Source organism: Mercenaria mercenaria, chromosome 11 (assembly GCF_021730395.1).
Source record: "Mercenaria mercenaria strain notata chromosome 11, MADL_Memer_1, whole genome shotgun sequence".
Lineage (NCBI taxonomy): Eukaryota > Metazoa > Mollusca > Bivalvia > Venerida > Veneridae > Mercenaria > Mercenaria mercenaria.
Window position 1 is genome coordinate 79,990,534 of NC_069371.1, and position 24,941 is coordinate 80,015,474.

Sequence of the window (24,941 nt, forward strand, 5' to 3'; positions counted from 1 at the left end):
GCTACAAGTTTAGTTCGAGGGCGTATGGCTGAATTCATTTGACACCCAACCACTTATTCACAAACTCGCCCGCTTCTCCATTTACAGTCATATAAAGATGTACACGGTACATAGTGTCTTTTCTGGGCAACGTGCTGTTTGTACATTGCTAAACCGAGATATATAGCCTACCTCTGCTCATACAACAATTTCTGATATGCTATATCTTGACTCTGTTTGTGTAGCATATGCGTGGAAACACTTAAATACCTCTGTTTATGGAAGATATGTATGAGTAAAATAGCTTACCTCTATTCATGCATCATATGTTATGTGGGATACAGTTTCCATAATCGTCTTCTTCCGGACAAAATTCATATTCTTCCGCTGTGCATCCTCCTACTCTGGATGGTCGACATTTCAACACGTGAAATTTTGACGTATACTAAATAGAGTTAAGCATAACATGTGTTTGTTATTTTACTAATAATATTTCATTTAGTTTAAACTGGATGGATTGATGGAACTCAAAGCCCTAATAGATAACCCATATAAATTGCCATGGTGGAGCTCTCTTTGTTATTTTCTACACAAGGAATTTTTTTCTATGGCTTACATATGATCTAATAAATGAAACTAATACAACACGATACAATACATTTCATTATTGTCTCACTTTCATAAATGTCACGTTACACTATAACTGTATGGTAACCATTCTTTACAGAATTATGAGATATTTTTAGTTTTTAAATTTGCTATTAATTAAACAAACTAGTATTGTACAATAATTACATATTACAAAATCAATTAAACAAGTAGTAAGCATTCCTTGTTACTCCCTGTTGATCTCTACTCCTATTGACTAGACTATGAGTTAAAAGCTTAATACCTACTTTGATACTAAGATACATAGTAAAAAGTTACTAAAAACTAAAAGATCGAAAACAACGTTGACATATACAACGTCGTCAAAATGATTCATGTAGGGATAATACACGTTTTTTCGTGTACTAACGTCTGCAGAAGCCCGCGGGATTGTTTGTGACCGAGAGCGAAGGTCGAGGTCACAAACATATCCCAAGGGCTTCTGCAGACGTTAATACACAAAACAAACGTGTATTGTCGCTATTCTTGCATGAAAATCATTACACGACGACTAAATGTATTGTTTTCATATGTGATGACTTTACGATTTCGGTACATTTTTTAATTACCATTTTGTTGTTCTTGGAAACGGTAAACATGTTTTACATATGCATAACCAGGGCCCAGAAGCACATACTGAAGATTAACGTTCGAGTTATTTTGAGTACGGACACATTTGGCGTACGGATGAGTACGAACGTAGTGTCAAGCTTTCAAGCTGTTTATATATATTCTTCGAGAAATTAGATAAAAACATACCGGCTGATACTTACCAAAATCATAAATATGATTCCTAAACACAAACAATCGCACAAGTTACACGCGATTCTTAAACATTCACGGTTATCTACAAAAACTGAAACGACGCTAAGTTCTTAAAGGGTAGTAAACAAGGGAAGAAGTGAGTACGAACATTGTTGGGGGCAGCACATTTGGCGTTGATAACTGATACAACAAAACATTCTATGGTTCAGATTGCATCTTATAATCTACAAAAAGAGGTTATTATGGAAGAAACAAGACGCAGATACCAGATGTCAATCTGCGGAGACACACATGTACGTCCCTGGGAAAGCATTTTAAAAATAAAAATCATGTATTAACATCATGTGAATTGCCTTGTTTGCACACGATTTTTCTCCCGTTAATACATGGGCGGATCCAGTGAAAAAAGTAGTTTTTATGCAAGAATGGCGTTTTGTACGTCCCGTCTTAGATTTTACACAATTATAACCTTTTCTTACTACCTGTATGAAGACCAATATATAGGGCACAATTTCATAGAGTTCAATGTTACTACACAAGCAACGTTTATTCTTTATTATCAAAAATACCTGCACATGCTTATGTATGCTCAGGGATTAGATTTGTTCTGTTAAAACAGCTTAGTGTATAAACAGAAGTCTATAGACTCAGTAGCTGCTTGTACGCTCCCCTCCCCTCCTCTCCCCCACGCCTTCTTTTTACCGGGTGCTTTTGGCGTTCATTTGCATTGCCTTTGATGAAAAAAAGTTCACGCACAAACTTTGTCCTCTTTATTATTATTATTATTATACCACATTTATATAGCACTCTTTTGATACAAAATATGTGCATTCAAAAGTGCTTTACAAAGACATTAAAGAACACATACATACATATATATACATGTAAATACATTGGTAAAAGATTAAAAGGAATAGTGATTAAAACAAGATCATCCTTAACTTTTGCTCAACGTTAAATCGCATTACATACACTATTAGAGAGCAATCCCTTTCTCAACACGAAACAAACCTGTCATGATTTTGTTATTTTTGTTTGTTTGTTCGTTCGTTTTGGGTTCAACGCCATTTTTCAACAGTATTTCAGAGTTTGTAATTTTATATAACATGTGTGAAAGAGATGTGTTTTCAAAGATTTTTAAATGCGGACAGTGAGCTTGAATCTCTGATGCTTGCTGGGAGGGTATTCCAAAGCTTTGGAGCTGCATGCTTGAAACTTCTGTCACCATAATTTACTGTTCGACTCCTCGGAACAACCAAAGACACTGGGCCGTTTGCCGACCTTAAGTCTCTAAGAGGCTTGTACACGTCCAGCATATCGACAATGTACTTGGGAAATTCATTGTGCATGGCTTTGTATGTAAGTGTCAATATTTTGAACTGAATTTGCTGAACCGGAAGCCAATGCAACTCCTTCAAAACTGGTGTGATGTGATTGTATGGCGGACTCTTGGTTATGATGAGGGCCGCTGTGTTTTGTACATATTGATGTTTTTGCAGTGTGTCTTTGGAAATTCCATACAGCAGCGAGTTACAGTAGTCTACCTTCGATGTAACCAGAGAGTTCACAAGAGACTTGGTAACATCAGCTGTGATGTACTGCCTAATGTGGCCTATTTGCCGAAGTTGTGCATAACCTCAGTTTTGTCAGTATTGAGCTTCTGCATGTTCTGATGCATCCAAGAGACTATGTCTTTGAGACAGATCTCAATTCGAGATAGGGCTTCATGTTGGTAGGAAACATTTTTTGACTTAAACGACAAGTATAGTTGTGAGTCATCAGCATAAAAGTGATGATTCAGTCCATGGCTTCTGCAGATTGAACCGACGGGTTTTGTGTACATGATATAGTTTTTCGGACCTAGGACAGATCCTTGTGGTACACTGTATTTCATGTGGACTGGAGTAGACAGTTCGCCATTTACTGAGACTGGATGGTAGTGGTCATTCAGATAAGAAGTCATCCACTCTAGTGGTTTACCAATGATCCCGAAGTCCTTTTCCAAGCGTTTTAGCAACGTTTCATGGTCGATAGTATCAAACGCAGCTGGTTCAGCATTACCAAAATTGTGATTTCGTTTTGATCCAGGGATTGAAGAATGTCATTTTGAACTTTGAGAAGTGCAGTTTCTGTCGAGTGATGCTTTCTGTATGCAGACTGGTGCTGTTCATGTAGGTTCTTCGAAGTCAGGTGGCACTCAATGCGTTTATCTACTACCTTTTCCATCACTTTGGAGACAAAAGGTAGGTTTGATTCAGGCCTGTAGTTCTTTAGTTCATTGGAATCAAGGTCTGTTTTTTTCAAAAGAGGTCTAACATGAGACTTTTTGAATTCTTTTGGAACATAAGCAGTTTCCAGTGATGTGTTGATAATTTTTGTCAAAGCTGGAAGGAGCTCATCAAGGCATGTCTTTAAGAGCCAAGTTGGTATTGGGTCTAATTCACACGACTTACATGGGGATGCCTGAATAATATTCTTCACTTCTTCTGGTGTAGCTGGAGTAAAACTGTTTAGAGTATAAATGTATTTTTGCTCTGTACAGCTGGTGGTCTATTGTCAGTCTTGATTTGCACCATTTCTGTTCCAACTTGCGCCTTAAATGTTTAGCATCATGAAGTTCTTGTGTATACCAGGGACAAGATGGTCTCTGAATGATGGTTTTTGTGCGCAATGGTGCATGTTTATCAATAATTGATGCAAGTTCTTGTGTGTATGTGTTAACTAACTCATCAACATCTGTAATTTGCATGATTGCCTTCAGAAGATCCCATTTGAATGAGTCAACATCAATTGCCCTAAGTTTTCGAAAGGAAACAGTTTTTCTCACTGGTGGAGGTCTGGCAGCATTTGCTTTAAAAGACACTGACTTCATTTACATGCTGTCTCATTCCGTGTGCATCCAAAGTACTTATAAGGTTGGCTGTGTGTCTGTCAGTCGGAATGTCAAAATGAAAGTTTAAATCTCCTACAATGATGATTTGTTTGTAAGAAAATCTAGATAGGAAATTGTGCCATTCATTCTCAAGAAAGTCTCCTGTTTTAAGTCCATTTCCCCGGGATGGTGGTCTGTAAACGACAACTAGACGCAAAATTTATTGTTTGTTTTGGCATTCCGTCTCTATCAAATAGTTTGTACAAAAACATAAAATACTTTTGATCTTTTTGGTTGGGTTTAACGTCGCACCGACACAGTTAAGGTCATATGGCGACTTTCCAGCAGCTTTGATTGTGGAGGGAGACCCCAGGTTCCTCTCCGTGCATTATCTCACCACGGGGAGGCACCTCAGTAGAACCACCGACCTTCCGTAAGCCAGCTGGATTGCTTCCGCACATGAAGAATTCATCCCCCCGAGTAAGGCTGGAACCCACATTGGTGAGGGGCAAGTGATTTGAAGTCAAAAATATACTTTTGAATACGATTTCATCTGAAAGTGAAAATAGAATATCTACTCATCTGCATCCTTATAAATGATATTTTCTCGTTAAAGAAAAGCAAAACATTTAACTGGTTTTTTTTAATTTAGAGGCTGTAAATGGAGTGAAAAGTTTGTTGAAATTTTGAGACATAATTGACAGCATAGTTATCTAAATGTATGCGAAATTTCATTAACGTATAGTCAGAAGTTTCGTTGAAAATCAATATTTACCAATATCATAATAATGAAAAAAGTCATCTACCTCAATATCTATAAATAATACTTGCAAGAAATGATAAAATGATTTTATCATAAACGGTAAACATCTATTAACTTCAATTTTATTGTCTTTCACCAATACTATTAGTATTTTGAAAGATATATTTCCAAAGCTATCGGGTGCATTTAGGAGTTTCAGTTAATGAACAAAAACATTGATTTGATTATCTACCTTCTTTTACACGTCTTTATGTAAACATACCTGTACTACTCTCGCACGGTATTTGTAACAATAACATATTAATTGTTACTATTGAGAAAAGAGGAATCGGGTAGTGAAACCATTATCCGTGACAAAATAGTTGTACTACTTTTGAATCGTATTGACTACAAAGAAAACCCTGATTTACCATAATCGACTTTTCCGATAATGTTTTCGTTATTGTTCTCTATTTATACATTGCCAGTCATGTGATACGAAAGACGATAGCTTGATAAATAACGTACAGGGTCAAGGTAAACACGAATTTATAACTTCGTCCTCTACACGTTTAAATCAGTGTTTCAAAATCAATAGTGGAGTTGAACAAAACATATTAACTAACGCATAAAGATAAAGTGTGATTAGAGTATGGATTTACACAAGTCCTTGATAGAATCTTCAGATTCTGTGAGTGATGAACCGTATCTAAATACAGAAGCTAATGTCTCTGGAGATGCTGACATTTCATTTAATACGGATTTGAGTGGATCACTTGTAAACTCTTCTGACTGTGTTGGATCGGATATGTCGTATTCTATAAATACATCGTCAGATTTTAGCCAGTCGAATTTAAAAACAACAGCTAAAAGAGGTCAGTTAGGTCAATCATTTGTCAACTCTTCAGACGTGGCTGATGATGAATTGAATGCCCCAGTACTAGCCGCTTCAGGTAATACCAGTGATGCCACAAGTACGAGAAGAGAAATCGATATTAAAGCATCTTCATTAACTGAAAAGTGTGCCGAACATGATGACCTAATCAAGATGTTCTGTCGCCAGCATGATGAGGTCTGTTGTAGTGTTTGCATTGCTCTCTATCATAGGTATGTTCACTTTAACAAAACATGCCAATGCTCTAGTGAATCAAGTCTAAAGTAGTGATTGAATTGCATTATATCATATGAACAGAACTTTGCAGGTTAATAGTGAATCAAATCTAAAGTAGTGACTGAATTGCACTGTATCATATCAGCAGAATGTTGCAGGGTAATAGTGAATCAAATCTAAAGTAGTGACTGGATTGCACTGTATCATATAAACAGAACGTTGCAGGGTAATAGTTAATCAAATCTTTAAAAAGAGATTGCATTGAATTACATCATAGGTACGTGAATTTTTAATTCCAACAACCTATTCCAATGTAAAAGTTAATATAACTTCAAGTTATACTCACTAATTGAAACTAATGGCGAACCCCGACCTCCATCATCTCTCTCTCGAACCTTTCTGTAAAAAACTCTTAACCATATATTTATCATATTGTTTACATCTTTTGACAAATATGTTGTTAATGACATAGACTATTAAATTTTGAGCAAAACCAAATTGTGCAAATATATTATTCCATTAATTTTACTACCTCTACCCATTTTCAAAAAGTCTTCAAAATACATATAACAGTAGTGTTTTCAGAAAGTGAGCAAATATCATATTATGGTTACAGAAGAATACATAGTTTCGCATGAAATTAAGTAATTTTTTGAGATTCTGTTCATGAGTGGCAACGGAATTTGCAGCACAATTCATGTTCTATTACTGATAATAAGATTAATCTTTAGTCGAAAAAGAACCAGAAAATGCAAAGTGTATCGTTAGGTCCATTGTGTTTATATTGGATATTTCTCAACCTTATTTCTATCATAAACACTGATCTAAATTCGACGCGATGCAACAAATACTTCTGCGTGAACAGACATATAGGTTTTGTTTGTTTGTCTGTTTTGGGTTAAACACCGTTTTTCAACAGTATTTCAGTCATGGAACGGCCGACAGTTAACCTAACCAGTGTTCCTGGATTCTGTGCCAGTACAAACTTGTTCTTCGCAAGTAACTGCCAACTTGCCCACATGAATTATCGCATCTGGCACATTTTTGTGTGAATTAAGTATGTTAAACATACCCATTCAATTTCAATATTTGTATACTTTATATGCGTTTTCGCCAATTTGGCGTTTTACAAGGAGGGAATGTATTTTCTCAATAACCTTTGATTCTCCATCTAAATTTATGTTTGTTTAGTTATTCCTATTAATTTCTCATTTAAGGCTAGTTCATTATTTGAACTTTGGACCAAACGCCGCTTTTCACTGTTGCTCTCTAATGTATTATTGAAAGATCAATGTACACCGCATAACAAACACATTTGAATTTTTCTAAATTGTAGTTTAGTACTTGAGTTGAAACATGTGCTCAGTTAGACTCGACTCGGAACCAGAGGGCATGGACTGTAACACGATACTTTTTGGCGACCTTTTGGCGACCTATCCACGTTTTCATTTTATTTTACCATCAGATACATGAGCATTGTTTACCAACATGCACTACTAAATTTACGACCCAGTCATTTTCCAAAAATCAAATCTATTTTGTAAATGGATATAGGATCAACAATAAAATAATCGTCATAATATCCATTTGAGCATTAACCTATGTAAAATTCAAAGAAATTCATCGTGTGGATGCTGTCTCATCCACACACACAATTCATGTCCGATGTTCTACCTCTGACAGAATATAACAGGAGTGCGTGCTGTTAGGTTCTAATATAAGCGCAAGGAAAAACGTCTAAACCATTTCAAAAGAAACAATATATATATCATTTCAGAAAATGCGACGATGTATTGCTCATAACGAAACTAAAAAATGATGTGTTAGAAGAAGTTGAACAACAAGAAGTGGCAACTTCATTGGAAAACATCATTGGAGAATTACATGTGGTGAAAGAACAGCGAACAAGGGAACTTAATGAATGTAAAAATGAATTGAAGGATGACTTGGAGGAAATAAAAAAAATCAAGGTAAATTTATAACCTTATAGGCTACGGAATTAAAATAAATCTTTATGAAAGGCACTACTAACATTAGATGAGTATGTGTAGTTTTCGACAAGGAAGTCCACGACCTGAAAAAATGTAAATATCAAATTTACAAATGCACTGTAGAAATTGTGGCATTTTCTGAAGTAAAATTGTCAACAATTAAACTATATGTAATGAATAGTTTGAAAATCTTCCCTGTTAAAAACGACTGGACCAGTTACAAAATAATCTTAGAAAAAGATTTCTTAGGTTTAGAAGCTTTAATTGCTATCTGGGGAAGTGAAGTTTTTGACAAAAACATTTAAATCTTCTTGTTTGAAACTAATGGCCAGATTTATGAAAGTTTGTTGGGTCCCGTTCTGTCAAATATATATGAGCCTTCGCGATTGGTCTAAGACATGTCAGTAGTATACATGTTGAATAAATATTTTTGTTGTACAGATGTTTTCATCAGTTAAAGATTTTTTGATTGTCTCTCAACAAATAAATCCTCGCTTTTTGCCAGTTTGAGGTGTTAAACTTATTTGAACGACGTAGGACCATCGATGACCTCTTACCATTCTTTTCAGGATCAGCTCATCGCCAAAGTAGAAGAGCTTGAAATTGCATCTAAAATTGTTGTAAGAGAACGTAGAAATACCATTTGTTCCGACCTGACAGAGGACATCGCCATGGTGCAAGATATGATTGCAAATACAGAAGCTAGATTAAAGCAAGTTACTCAAAGCAGTCATCGAACCAAACCAACAACGCGTGAATTTGTGAAATGCAAGATATCTCAGAAGTATGTTCAGGAAACTGAAATTGTAGTAGAAGGTATGAAGTGCAAAAAGGCTGATTTCCTAAGATTTCATTTTAATAAAGGTTTGCAGACATGCCTGGATGGCTATAAAACTGTTGGTGACTTACGCATAGTGGAAGCTGGTAACGCAGCTTCAGCATCAGGTATATACAATTTACAAACATGGCGGGATTCCTTGAAGCCAGAAATATTCGACATTTGTATTCTGGATACAAACACTGTTCTTGTTTCAGATATCGCGAATAATAAAGTAAAAAGACTTGATCAGTCATGTAGGATTGTAGATACTCTGTCCATATCTGGGGGACCTTTTGGTATTTGTAACTCGGGGGCAAACGAAGTCGCTGTTACAGTACTAAACGAAATGAGAGTACAATTCGTTAATGTGGCGTCTAATATGAAGCAGACCGGTTCTTTTGGGGTTGATGTAAGGTGTAGAGGTATTTGTCATTCGCGAGGCGAGCTATTTGTTTCTTGTGGCGGTTCTGTCTATTCCGATGATAGAGAAGGTCCTGGTCATATTCGAGTCTACGACAATTCTGGAAAACTAGTACGAACACTTCAGACGGATGATCTGGAACGAAACATATTTGATATTCCACGCCACCTCGTAGCCAGTACTGATGGTGAATGTCTCTATGTTGCAGATAATAGCAAGGGATTGCTTTTGCTGACTAGGGATGGTGCATTAAAAGAAATATTGAATGAGAAAATAGTAAAACAACCTTATGGCGTATGTTTAGGTGAAGAAAATCGGATATTTGCCTGTTCTATTGATAACCATATGGCGGTTCAAATGGATAACCATGGAAAACTCGTGTCAGAACCATTACAACGAACAGACAGGTTATACAAACCTACTGCCATCAAATTTTGCCAAAACACGAAAAGACTTTTTATTGCGGTCAATCCCATAGGAGTAAATCTTGTTGTCTTCAATATAGTGACCGAAACAGAACTTTAATTTAAAACGAAAATATACTACATATATATGCCAAAACATTAAGTTACATTAAATACATTGTCATATGCAAAAACCTGCAGCTGATAAAGTTGCTTAAGTTCTGTCCAGATTTTCTAAGATATTTCAGAAATACATGACCTTTTTCTATCGATTCGCTTTTCTCACTTTTTATGAAATATAGCCGGATTATTTAATTCTATACATGTGTCGTGAGATATTTTTGGAAGGAAAATGTAACAAACCACCTAACTGATTAGGAACGTAAGCTAATTAGATAGAGAGAAAATAAGTAATTGATCATGGTCTGCAATCTTTTTTGTTCAGTCAGTAAATTTTCAGTGAACATCCTATTGAATAATTAGTGGTTTGACCAAATTGATTTATTTCAGAAGTTTATCAGGGTAATGGTTAATAGACGATATCTGTATAATTAACGAAACTTTCTTCTGAAAATATGTTACAGCTGTTACTCAAATTGTGTTGACTTAACTGCACTTGAAAACATTAAAAGTGTTACCGATTCAAGGAGCTAAATATTATGCCTGCTGCGGGCCCTCGGCATGTTTCTACCATTAATAAGTAGAAATGCGTATCACTTTTAATTAACCCACACATTGGTCAGGATTCCTCACCGGATTTCTTTACTTTCTCTTTGTATTTGAGAAAATCAACCTGAAGGTGTTAACCTGATTAGATGAGCATACATTTATTTTAACTGTTCTAGATGAATAATGCCAACCAACTTTTTTAATTACCAACTTTAAGTCAGTGGACCCGGGATGACATTCGTGAATTTCCGTGTGATACCTTAGTCTCGATAGGCAATTCGACATTTTTCGGACATAGATATAGCTCAATGCACACATAGCCTTCCGTAAAATCCGGAGAATGCCAAAATCGCACACGGAGAATATGTATATTCTTATTGCGGGGCCATAACCTGAGCTTGAAAGGACCTTTATAATACATGGGACACTATATTATCAACAGTTTTGGGATAGAATTCCAACACTACAGAAAGCACAAAACAAATACTTGTAAAACCAACAGATTTTATTGTTTTTCTATATACATTTCCAGTGGACAAGTAGAAATGTAACACTCTTAACAGAAACAGTTTGGAGTATATATTAACTAATGGCGAAACAACAATATCTATAAAGCTTGTTATAATAATTACCCCAGATGTTTTTATTCAAAGATAAAGAGTAAGATTGTATATTCAATGGCAAATTGGCGACAAGGTGGGTTCATCTAAAGGAAAGGTAACAGAGGCTTGTTTGGGTATTGTGACGCTTTCGTAAAAGTTTGAAAAATGAAAAAGAATATTTTAGCGGTATCATATATCAAACGTTTTAGACCATGAAAATACATATGAATATTTAATGTAATTTCAAACATCGATACTTTATAAAATGCCGTCACATTTCTCTATCTTGATGTGGAAATATGAAGGTATAAGTGTATTTATAGATCACCCAAACGTTGTACATGTACATGCTCAATCAGATAAAGACAGTATCATTTTTCTTGGTTGCGTTCTATGCCTTAAAATGAAAATGATCTTTTAAAGGCTTGATTACAATAGAATTTAAGCTGGGAATATGCATTATTTTAGCAATGAAATACCTATTTCACTTCAGTTAGATTAATCTTTAGCCTGCCGGCGGCAAGTAATTCGGCCTTTGTGATCAGTGCAGACGAAGATTAGCCTGCACATCTGTGCCGGCTAATCATGGTCTGCACTGTTCGCTTTTCAGTCAGTAAACTTTCAGTCAGTGAACATCCCTCAGAATAATAAATGGTGTTACCCAAACTGAATGATAGACAAGTACATTTTAAAATGAACTTCGACATCATCTTCAACGGTGTTACGTGGTATTGTTATATGAGCGAAGTTTGTCAAAACAAAAACACTATTTTTTAAATGCGTGAAACTATTCCAGATATATAGCTATGAATGAAGCATTCTCCAATATGATACGAATTTTTCAATTAGGTATCACATCCATCACTGGCAATTTACAATGGTGGCTGCAATACCTTAGAGGCATTTGGTGTGCATAGTTGATATAATATATACAAGATACAGCTTACACGACACTGTCGCATTTTTGCATCAAAATATTGTCGTCACATTTTACATATGCCTCCAGGTCACATACGGAATTATAAATCTATACATGTGAAATAAATCTTCATTCCCAGTTCTGTTTCAATATTTTCACGACTCATCACCTTCTGTTAACAGTCGTTGATAGCCTTCTTTTACAACTGCATTGCGACGGTGACGTTTGTAGCACGTAAAGACGACAATGGTGAGAGTCAAAGCAGTAATCATGGTAGCAACACTGATTCCAACCATTGTTCCCATTTCGCTTCCATACAAATACCCCGGAGGTGGCTGAAAGAGATACAAAGTAGAACAACTGCAGTTTTGCCATAAAGCGGCAAGCAAGGGTGGCTCGATCTAAGAGGGAACCGCTCCTTTGCCTCGAAAATCCAGCGAGTTTACATATATTTTTTTCAGCTAGTTTCTTTAGCGTAACTGTATATCAGTGGTACATGTATTTGTATTTTCTAAAGTAGAGGGACTGCACGACACTGAAATTGAGAAAAACTGTCAAAACTGTCATTTTTTAAACGTTCTTGTCAAAACACTGTTATATACATTTCAAATACGCCATTTGGGGCAAAAGACCGAGGGGCCAGAGTATGTCTCCACACCATCTTAAACAGGAATCATGCATCCGCTCCTGGCATGCGATACCACTACTAAATACGTTCGAATGCAAAAATATAAATTAAGTACAAAAAGCAATGTACAACCAAATGCCATTTAATATTATCGGCATATTTTGTATAACATAAAAACTGACTTTGTATTACCTGCAAAAGGGCTTAAATTTACATTCTTACCTGCAAAAGGACCTAACTGATTTATACCCAGAAGGGTGTTGCATCCTTACCTACAAAATAACCTTCGTTCTTACTAGCCAAACGGCTTACGTTCTGATCTGCCTTGCAATTTTATCTGCTAAAGGACCTTCATTCTTACCTGCAGAAGAGCCTTGCATTTAGTTGAATCGTAGTGGCACTCCATGATTAGATCATTTACCACTGAAGTAAACCATGCCCATGGTTTGAAACTGAAGTAAAAAAGAAATGATACCTAAATATGAGCCGCGCCATGAGAAAACCAACATTATGAGTTTGCGACCAGCATGGATCCAGACCAGCCTGCGCATCCGCGCAGTCTGGCCAGGATCCATGCTGTTCGCTTTTAAAGTCTATTGGAATTGGAGAAACTGTTAAAGCCACTATGTTGGTTTTCTCATGGCGCTGCTCATATATATCATCTGATATAGCTTACTTATAATGTCAAGCATAATTCAAATATGTTTTGACTTCTGACGTGAAAATAAATATAAGTTAAAAAAATCATACCTGTGAAAAGTTTCAGTTTCTCGAGGACAAGAATTTTCAACACAAATTAAACCTCTCGTCATCTGAAAGTATATTACATTTTGCGAAATCACTACATTATGACACCTTGTAAGTAGGCATTTGGTTCCAATCAAATTCAGAATAATTACAAGTAAATTGTAATGTAAAAACACCACATATCTAACACTAAACACAAAATAAATAAATCACGTGACTTACATTCGCTTCCGGAGACGTGCACGTGTCATATGACTTTTCTTGGTCTTCCTGAAAAATAAATTAATCTCTCTAAAATGAAAGCGGTCATTCTTTGAACTTAAATTACCAGTACTACATCTATGTTGTATCCAGTATACTGACACAAAAAACGTATACTGGGTAAGAGTTTTTTAAAAAAAACTGCACCTGTAGTTACTTTAATTGAAATTATACTTCGAATTTACAATAAAATCAATGATCTTCAAACCTCTCCTCTCAAAATGTCTGCTAGTGTAACATGTAAAGCAGACAGCACGTGCTTGAAACATGATGTCGTCAGTTCCGCGTTGCGTTTCAGGCCACAAACCAGTTGTAGCACTTCTGATGTAAAAACCATTTGCTGTAAACAAATACAATTCCATCGTTATTGTACACAACAGGGATAGGGTTAGCGTTAGCATTATAAGCTATAAATAGCCTTGTAATTTTGTTTTCAAATTTTAAAAGCTACAGAAGTATAACTGAATCTGAAGGTTACTGGCGTTCGAGAAAATCAACAAAAACTTCAAAAACGGATTCAAGTTGGTCGAAGGACAGCATATTAAGCTCCTTGCCCTCATTCCCCTCCTTGTCGACTAATAAAAAAGTCCGAGAAGTGTTTTGTTAAAGACCCAAGCTGCCCAAAACTGACAAATCAGTCAATTTAGTCAAACTTTTGGGTTCGCTTCGCGCAGAATACTTGGAATCAGTTGTATGCCTTATTATGTCTTATTTTAAAAAAAATATGGACCGTGTGTGTTGGGCCGGAGGACAGCAAAATTATGGAGCTATCAACTTGTCAAAAAATTTCCATGGGGCTTGCTCCCAGATCCCATTAGACATTTTGCTCCTCGTTCCCCTAACCACTCCCTACATAAACCAAAATCCTTGATACAATATTGTACTTGGCCGTTATAAAGCAAACGAAGACCAGGAGAACGACAGGACAAAAAAAAAATGTTTTGGCAGCTGTCAACTGATGAAAATCTATACGCAGACTATTTAAACAATTATATTGCATACAGTGAACACATCCACATTATCCGGTTTTGTTGGATACCCAAGCTGTTGCAAGTAGAAATTGATTTCTTGACACACGATGTTGTTTTGCTTGTATATCAATTATATATTCATGTTATCTTTAGAAATAAACATTCAGGTATTATAATTGTTTGGGTTGTGGCGGTAAAAGTAGTATTCGCTGCAATTAAGAGCAATCTGTGTTTCAAAGACAAAAGTGATTTGTCATTGCTAGTCAATAGATGTGAAAACAATTTGGTGATAAAGTGTTGGCATGTTCATTACAGAACTTGTCCCACAATCGAAAGAAATATAACGATGTTATTCAGATTCTTCTAAAACATAGATCTGCCATAGCTAAGTTAAGAAGTGGTCTCGCCACACTTAGATCTGAGACTGACAGAAGAGAATCTACGCTTATGTCCATTTAGTAAAAGTGATAGTTTTGTTTTGCTGTAATGCATACTAAAGTATTAGAAGTGCACTTATGTTAATGATCATAACACGTTCCTAAATTTAATATTGGTATGTTGCTATGAATATTCATACTGAACCAGTCGGGATCACTTTTAAAACTATCAACCGAATAATTTTTCTAACATGCTTATTAGTTTTCACAGAGGCAACATATGCATAAAGTGAGCTAGGATTTATGATATCAACATCATACAATAAGGTTTTAAAGTAAGCGTTTTAGTTTATGTCACCTAACAATACCCTTTTACTACTTGATAATCTGTCACATCAATTTTACACCTATTTCTTGTTCCTGAGTTAAGTAGACTTTTAGACCAGCTTTTGATTACTGACATTAGCAAAGGAAATTAAGTTTTAAAGTTTCAGTCTCTTACGACTCAGATATATTATCTGACATGTTTGTTATTTATGGTATACATGCTTTATATGAATATGACTAAAATAAAAAAAAAAGAAAACTGTGTACATAACAAATATTTATTCTCACCGGGTACATCGAACAGTTTACAAAGCTGTTCACAACTCTTGAGACGCACGGTTGTACCGTTGGATTACACATACTTGCTGCAATTTCTGAATTCATCACCATGTCGACCCTTTCAGCAATGAGTGAATCCCAGTAGTCATATCTGTCCTGTAAAATATAGTCTTATGACGCCTAATATTTTTGGTACTTTTTACATAAAATTACATACAATGTATTTTGTTTTACAAAAAAATGCATCTTTACTCCGTTTCAATATAGGTCTTATGATAAATTTAATTGCACTTTCCATATGTTTTCTAATAAAACTCCGTTAGAAAATGATATGTATATATTTTTTCACATATGAAAGAGTAATAAAACAAATGTGGAAACAGTGCTGAAACAAACCTTTATGCACCATGAGCCTTTAGAACATCCAACCATTAGAGCCTCCAGCACTGTGTCAGAAAAGAGAACTGAATACAGATCCCAAAATGACACATCAGTCATATCCTCTGGCACCGGACAAAAGTTCTAGAAAAATACACAGGAGGTAAAACACTTAACTTATTATATCAGAATAAAAAGGTATGTACACTTAACGAAACTTCTAAAGCCCCTTCGACATTTCTTGCAATATCTCCATATTACATTAATACAAAAAGTATATTTATGAAATTTGTAATAGATCTATTTTTGAAATGATATTGCTTAAATTATAGATTTCAAAGCAACTAAAAAGTTTTGATTTTCTTTCATTCATTTTAAAACGTCAACCCTATTTTAAAAAGTCCGACACTAATACAGATAAATGTCCTTATTTATCAAACGAACGAATTTCGGTATTGTGCAGAAAGAAAATCATGACAAAAGCAAAATTACTTCTTTCTCCATATCTTGGAAGAAAATTAAAGTTGGCTTGATATTTGATCATATATCAGACATTATTTCATATCTACCACTCAGTCAGATGCTTTTCTGTGATTTTTTACAAAATGTGTTGCGTCGTAAAATGAATAAAATAATATCATTTCATGACTCGATTTTGTTGAAATTTTTACATACTATTTACAACATAATTGTCTAGACTTATGTGGAATTTCATTAATTTACTACTTGTAGTATGAAAGATATTGCAAAACATCATGTGGGCGTTAAAAGTTTCTTTTGGTATATTATTTATTAAATAATTATTGCCTTCGCATTGTTTAGCGTCTGATTTACAACGATTCAGACGCACAAATTTAATCACGAGGGCGAAACACAAATGGTTAAATATCTAAACATTTAAACGACGAACTGTGGTAGATTAGACGATAAATCACTAGAAAGCATTTTTCTATTCAATTCATTCTAATGTTCACAACAAAACACGATAATGAAAATATGATGAACTTGATTCATCCGAGAAGTAACGAAGCGGGCTTCATGCTGCTGTTGACGTAATTATTGACGTCATAATGTTCTTAACAGATTTGTGCTTTAATCGTTGTTTATCGCTGAATTTACAATGCTTGACTTCCTAGCTTCCGTTTTTTGTTTAACTGACAAATAAAGCGATCCATGTTAGAATTGTTAATTAACTTCGGCCTTTTTATGTGTAGAATATGCCACAGCTACTGATATAAAGTTTTATATAAAAAAAGGGATGTGAAGCGCACAAGATAGTATAGCTTTTCTTGTAATATCAATTATACTTTGAACTCAAGTTGTCTTTGACAATTATAAAGGAAATACGTAAACTCGTTTCATTACCAGATTAAAAGACAGGTTACAGAATTAAAAGATTCATTCAAAGATAACGAATGATGTAATTTTACCTGAAAGACAGCGTCCGTATAGCACCTGTCCTCTTCCGTGGGGTAAGGTGTGGACTCTTGTTTCCATGTAGATGTTGAATAGTAAGAAGTTATCCAACTCGGAGTAGTACTGGTAACTTCTTCCGTTGTTGTCGTTGTAACTTTTTGTTGTGACGTCACTTCCTGTTGTTGTGGCGAGGCTGACTGTGAAATATTTGTTAGAAATGATTGCAATGCTTCTTTGGAACTGTCGTTCATTGTTTTGTTTGCTACATCTGTTAAGCTCGTGTTTGTGCCAAAAATGCTCGACAGAAGACCACTTATCACATCTCCAACGGTTTTAGAATCCCCTGTATGGGAATCTGTATGATCTCTCCTAAATCTTTCTAAAATTCCATCGGCTTGGCAAACATAAACCATCAACGCTAAATATATAGCGATATGTCTCAAACTCCTGAAGAACATTTTGAAAATCCCAAACTGCTAATTTTTAAGGATGTAAAATCGAGCTCATTTCAAATAACTGCGCAGTCAGATCGGAATTACTGGGGACATTTATGTCTTATTGATTCAATTTGCTTTTTCCGCACAACAATTACATAGCCCGAAAGCAACAGCTGGTCAAAGATTATAGAAACCGTACCTAAGTAATTGATATATTTTTGTAATTAAGCCTACAAAAGACACAATTAATGAAAAAGTTTGTTTTACCTGCACAGTAACCTCACATATAGTTGGATTGAGTTTACATTCGATCATCAGGTCATCTTGTACAGCGGTAAACCATGTCCATGGTGAAAAACTAAAATGCAAAATATGGAAATTATCTGTAGGTACACAGCCTTAAAGCAGCACGCCTCCAGATTTGGCTAAAATAATTTTTCTTTCAAATTGAAGTTTGGTCTTATTATGAACATTAGAATATGAATTCTTGTTTCTTAAATATTTTAAAAGTTCCAAATCAAGTAAAAAAGATGACCGCGCCGGGAACTGAACCCCGGACCGCCGCGGCAATAAAGACATTTTCCGTCGTCATAACCAATAGCGCTATAGCTGAAGTAATGAATAATGACTTCAAAATATAGATATTTATAATCGAGACAGTTTACATGGAGTAAAAGCTGGACAAAAGCTTTTCGATTTCCATCATAAAAAGTAGTCAAAACAGCAAATTCTCATGTGTTTCCGTAATATAAAGTTTTTCAGTAATTAAGTTTTAAAGCCTTCTTAAGAAATATAGCATTTATTTCAAGATATCTAAAAAAATATTCTTTGTTGTTGTCGAACGATCTGTAGGCATGCTGCTTTAAACTGAAAAACGCATATTACCACAGAGATTTCAAATGCGTTTATCTTCTAAAAACAAAATCTCACCTATGAAATCTCTTCGATTCTTTTGGACAAGCAATTTCAACACAAATCAAACTTTTAGTCATCTGAAATTAGAAAAAAAAAACAACAAATGTTTTTCTCATTTTAACATAATATGAACCAAAACGCGTTTCCGCTTAACTAGATCATGCTCATCTGTATTGACGTCGCTTTATATTTTTCTATTGTCTTGTTGGCAATATACCCAAATTAAATAGTCTTAATCCGCAATATAGAAATGGTATTCGCTTTGAATAACAGTGAAATCCAGGCAATGTCAAGGGACATTTGCAAGAAGTTTAAAAATGGATCCATTCATTAACCTGTTTTAGACTTTATTAAATCTATTGTGCAACTTACATATGCTTCTGGTGACTGGCATGTGTCAGTTTGGTTTTCCTGAAATAAAAACGGGAATAATATCAGCCGGTGTGAATATGCCGTTGTTACGCATTCATGTACCACATATTATGTTTGACGAGTGCTTAAAAATTCATTAAACGGCCATTTTAACATTTTTATTCTTGCAGAGCCTATCTCTCTACATAATGTGGGTTGTTTTCTTTAGAAGTAATAGAAGCACCCATTAATGGACTACGGCAATGTTGAGCTCATACATAAAATTCAATACCATCTGTTCTCCTCCACTATCCATTAATCGTTTAACAAAGCTATATAAAGTTCATCAAACGTTGAACAGCTCGATATCATGCTAATCCTTCAATATTTCTAACGCGAGTACAATTACCTTGAACATCAACATAGATATATGGTCTGTGTGTGTGAAGCATTACCATATAAACGAAGGCCATGCGCATTTATTTGCTTCGCCCTCGCTTAGCATGGTTTTAGATTTTTATAGAGGAGTTATATAAGAGTTTGCGAGATGATAATTTGTCTATTAAGTTGTATTTGAACAAATTATAAAAGGTAATTATGAGCGGAGTGTTTTCTGACAAATCCATGTATTTGGCGTTCCTCCTCATTAAAATTGTACGATACGTTTATCTTACGGGATAAGTGGTGGATCCTCGGATGGTTCATCTGTTAGTGGACCATAAAGCCCACTTAGACTGAACTGTATTGGTATTTGTGTTCTGTTCTGGTTCGTTATTGTTTCCTTTTTTTTGTTTTGCCTTCTTTTATTTAATACTTTGTATGTATATTGAAGATATGCTGATGGATCTTGTTTGATTTATTGCATAATAAAGATTCTTCTTCTTCTGCCTAAATAGAAAATAGTGGCAAACCACAGGTCGCCGACCACGACATTTATAAACGAAAATGTTGCAGGCTTGGTTTAAAGTCACACAGTGTGCACACATGTGGTTCTTAAGGAGTTAGACAAACTTATTGTGGTAAACGTGTCCTGTCTTTTGTTGCCACTGTGTGTTTAATATTCACCAGGTGGGGATAACTTTCAATTATACATTAAACAAAATGAGAATTTAGAGTGAAGTTTGGTGCAACATTAACCGATTTTAAACTGTTAAGACCGACATTTTCGAGGCAGCGCCCAGCTATGCTTTTATATATTGACTTTGTCTTTATTTTACATTTATTTATGCGCATGTCAGTCATGTAAATATCTGTATATCAATTGTTGAAAAAAAACATGATTTATGGGAGGTGGCGGGGGAAGAGGGGCGTTCTCCAGACGTCACTTTTCCTAATGAATCATTGTCCTGCTTTTACAGTATGTTATTATTAGAATTGATTTAAAGCCCTGAAAATATACCACAATTGTCTCTGATTTGAATTTTCCGTATATACCTCGTGTTTAAAAGGTAAGTTTCAGAAAAGATCGGAAGGCTGGCTATTCCAATGGCTTAAAGTCAAGCTACTGTTAATACTAACCGCATTAACGTTATTCCTCAAGATATCAGCTAGAGTAACATGCAAGGCTGATATAACGTGCGTGTAGCAAGTTATGTTAAGATTGGTATCTTCCCTCAGGCCACAGACAAGCTGTAGGGCTTCCATTGTTAACTTCATTCGCTGCAACAAAATCATATGATTATATTCACCTTAATACATACATCCTGTGACGTCCCGTTTCTTTTCCCTCTGAAACAAAGAACACTGATACTTATTATGCAAAACATACACTGACTGTACGTAATTGTACTATTGTTATATCACTCCGGGGTAATTCCTTCATATCTGAAGTCCGAACAGTGATTTTGTTCAAGGACAGACCCTCTTTTCGGGATATATTATTTCTCACTGAGTAAAACAAAACAAGAAATATACCTATGCTGCTTCCAGCTAGTGTACATTTGTCTTGGACATTACCATAGATGTAGCACAACGCCCAGAATTCGAACACGGAGTATATTTAACATACAGTGTTTATTAAAGGATAACACTGATAGTTTTATGTTAGATAAGAATTATACAAATTGGGTGGTTTCAGTTCTTCAATTCACTGCAAGAAAGCTTTTTTGGTGAATGCATATGGCAGCAAATAAAAAAATGCAGCCAATCACGTAAAATCATTAATTTTCGAGGGGATGGGGAGGGTGCTAATTTTCGTTGATTATATGGTTTGCGTTAATCAAAGAGGTTGTGTGACAGTCAAAGCAAATTTTTTACATATTCTCTTTAAACAATTTAAGCCCCCATGAAATGGCCATTTTTACCAAAGCCACTAAACATTTATGGAAAAAAATGATTTCAGAAAATAGAAGAAGTGGAAACTTCACAGGTCGCTCAACACGATAAAAATGAATGTTGCAGGCTCGATTTGATTGAGCCTGTTCATGGACAGTAGTGGAAATACATGCTACCGTCCACGCTCTCTAGCCCCGGGTTGAGCAGAACTCAACATTTACACATGTTACAAGTACCAAACACAATTTAGAGACATCCGCAGATGTGTTCATACGGCGGTGTACATGGAACCTTCAATGATACACTAGTGTGTAATTCCATGAAAAGCTGCGGACGGGCCCTAGTTAAAATAATGGGCTTGCCCTAAACGAGAAAACAATGTGCAGAACTAAACAAAATGGAATTTAGAAAGGGGATCTGAGGTTATGGAGCCTGCATATCACAGAAACTGCCAAAAGACAAAAATAAAAAGCAGGCACCATATCCAAGGGAACTATACAATATCCAGTTTTAATAAAGCGGGAATATTGGGACCACCAAGCCGAAATGTTGAAGCTGAAAAAGTAAACAATACCAATAACACAACAAAAAGTCGTGCTGAACGATCTGAAAAAAATCGAAATATAACAGCCCTGATATAATTTAATTTTATGATTTATGACAGTTTAGTCATAAGCAGATAAAGTGACGATGAAAACATGTAAGATTTGAAAATATAATTTATCGTAGATTTATTAATCCTTTCCTTTAAAATTAAATTTTAGATTTTAGAATTTGTATGTCAAAGTGGTTTTATAAAATATAAATTTTTTAAAACTTTGAATATTTTTGTTTCTCACCGGGTATGAGGAACAGCCGACAAAATTGTTGACCATATTCAGAATACATGACTGCATGTCTGATCTGCACAAATCTATTGCCATCAACGACCTAGAGGCTTCAACAGCCTTTTCCAGTATCAAAGAATCCCATTCTCCAGGACTGTTCTGATGATAAAACCAAAAAATATCCTATCAAATGTCGTATAATTATTTATTTCAATGTTAAGAAAATACAAAGAGAGTACAGCTCATTGTGTCAATTTGGTACGGGCAACCTTGATGTTGGGAAAACAACGTGAAGCCCGACATTTTTGCTTTTTCATGAGGTGGAAATATTCAAGCCTTTATATAAAAATTAAATTACGTTGACCATTTGCAATACATGTTTTATGAATTTGAATTGTCATGCTAAAGGATAACATTTAGATATGATTTAACTAATATCACTAACATCTGTTCTGTAGAATTAGTATAAAATTAATGCGCAATCAAATATCATTTGTATTTCTTAGCAAGAAAATGTGCACACTTATTTTAAAATGAGCAGATTAAATGTTGTCAGTTGGGACACACAATCATCAATTTGTGAATAAGTCGTTATGTATATGAAATATCTTAGTACTGTTTAATTGAAGAAACATTCTTATGCAAAAGAGATGTATAAAAAGGTCAAACATTACGTACAGTGTGTATTGTATTAAATCAAATCAATTCAACAGTTGTAAATTTAACTTGAAAAAAAAATCATGTTTGCAAAGTCATACAAATTTTAGTGAATTCATAGAAAAGGACATTATTGACTACAATGCATAACAAAGACACTATGTTTTACTCAGCTAGGATACCAACCTGTAGGCACCAGGTCCCTCTTGGACATGCAGTCATCAGAGCATCTAGCACTGTGTCCGAAAAGATGAGTGAATACATGTCCGAGAATGATACATCTGCCATAGTGTCCGGCACTACACAATAATACTGGGAATGTACAAAAGAAAACATTATTAACAATTCTGATAAAATATCAATGTGATTCCTAAAAAGATCTAACAATGGAAAATAGAAAACAATACAGCAAGCAAACACAGTCATTTAAAGTACTAGTATGTATCCTCTCCTATAATCCCGTGACCGAATTCAGGCTATGTATGTCCAATTACGTTTTTGGTTTTTCGGTTTTTCTACCTGTCTGTTAGTCTACTCATTTTTAAAGCGAAACCGTCTAAAGTAATAAGATGGACATTTTTTGAAAGCGTAAAATTGTTAAAATGTAAAATGTTTCTTAAAATTATCAGTAATTGTATTTCAAATAAGTTAAATGTTAAATATGTATGTTTTCTATTTGATATTAAATAGTTGCTTAATGTTAACTTTACCCGCAAATGAGTATCATAATAGCATCTGCTAGCTTCTGAAGGTGGCGATGTTGTGGATAATATATCCCATGAAGTGTACAAAGTTGACGTTGGAGCAGTATTTGAAGAGGTGTTTAATTCCGGTAATGATGTTGTATTTGTAGCTGCATTTGTACTACTGTTTAGTGATGCCACTTCTTGTTGTAGAGCTTCGAAGTTAGTTTCTGTGTTATTTTCTGCCATTGTTATACCAGACTGTGTTGCATTTGTTAAAAATGCTTGTCCTGTATCACTAGAGTTGTTCTTGTCGTTCATTGCCGTGTCAGCCACTTCTGTCTCATTTGGACTTGAACCAAAAAGGTTCGACAGAAAGTCACTAAGCATATCTTGGAAAGATCTTGAGCTATCACTAGAGGCGTCTGTGTCTGCTCTTTTAGATGTAACCAGACTTTCATCAGCGCCGCCAAAACGAAACAAAAATAAACAGTAAATAAAACAGCAATAGAACACAATCCGAAAACACATTTTGATTTTAAATACTCTTCATACAGTGTCATTAATTATTCTTCATTTTCGCATATTTTCATATTTTCAAGTACACTGTTTGTAAACTGCGTAAGTGAAAGTAAACTTTCATTGATTCATTGCGTGTTCTTAAAGCAGCTTTAATGTTGTCGATAAAACAAGGTGCCAGATGGCTTTATACATAAACGAAATGGCAAGATGAGTCAATTTCAAACTCTCTGAAAAAAAGATGTTTATATGATAAAAAATGATTGGGTGCCAGCTGCGTGCAGGTTAGATTACACCAATTTAATTTCCGCAATTTAGATAGGGGTATACCCATATATATTATATTTTCAATTAATTCGGTTTGCCGTCTTGTCGTGCTGAGGATTTCAGTGAACGTAATCAATGTATCACCAATATTTTTTTCAGCAGGGATATGGTAATATTTTGCCAAATTTTACTATCGTAATTCAGATGTGGTCTTAGAATTTTAATAGTAATCAATTTTGCGACGCGGTATATCAGAACCTAGTTCCTTTAAGGGTCGCTGTTTACAAAGTTTGCAAGATTTTTGGCTAGGCAATTTCCCTATGGAACAAGTGTATTGTAACTCTATCAAAGCGTTTTATTGAAAGAGGTTATGAGATACACTGCAATTTTTAGTGTTCGACCCCTTTGCAGTTAGATAGTTCGCTTTCCTCTGTGTGCATGATCATAAAGGAGCAGGACTGCATAATAGGACAGTTCCTTTAGTCAAGTTGGACTGAGCTGATATCTGCCGTCTGGTTTGCTTCCTCTCGAAGTTCTATTTTCTGCAAAAGCATAAGGTGCATGTGTACATTTGTATATTGTTGGTTAAGCTTGCCTTTTATAAGATTTACATGAACATTTTTGTGTTTACGTACCATGTCTTTTGTTACCATAACTTGTGTAAAGGGCTCACCTGACGTGGAT

At 35.1% G+C, this 24,941-nt stretch overlaps 2 protein-coding genes across 2 annotated transcripts; one reads left to right on the forward strand and one right to left on the reverse strand.

The window, feature by feature from the left end:
- The first annotated feature begins 5,529 nt into the window (after window positions 1–5,529).
- On the forward strand, window positions 5,530–11,200 carry LOC123531273 (uncharacterized). Its single transcript, XM_045312091.2, has 3 exons — window positions 5,530–6,113; window positions 7,895–8,087; window positions 8,678–11,200. Exons 1-3 carry the CDS (start codon window positions 5,659–5,661, stop codon window positions 9,872–9,874), a joined length of 1,845 nt encoding a protein of 614 aa, XP_045168026.2. The 5' UTR covers window positions 5,530–5,658; the 3' UTR covers window positions 9,875–11,200.
- A 451-nt stretch (window positions 11,201–11,651) lies between these two features.
- LOC123531268 (uncharacterized) lies at window positions 11,652–24,110 on the reverse strand. Its single transcript, XM_053517885.1, has 15 exons — window positions 23,499–24,110; window positions 22,975–23,100; window positions 22,144–22,290; window positions 20,549–20,689; window positions 19,052–19,090; window positions 18,695–18,756; window positions 18,032–18,122; window positions 17,342–17,524; window positions 15,930–16,055; window positions 15,543–15,689; window positions 13,788–13,919; window positions 13,541–13,588; window positions 13,322–13,383; window positions 12,933–13,023; window positions 11,652–12,278 (listed from the first exon to the last, which is right to left on the reverse strand). Exons 1-15 carry the CDS (start codon window positions 24,000–24,002, stop codon window positions 12,099–12,101), a joined length of 2,079 nt encoding a protein of 692 aa, XP_053373860.1. The 5' UTR covers window positions 24,003–24,110; the 3' UTR covers window positions 11,652–12,098.
- Window positions 24,111–24,941: the final 831 nt, after the last annotated feature.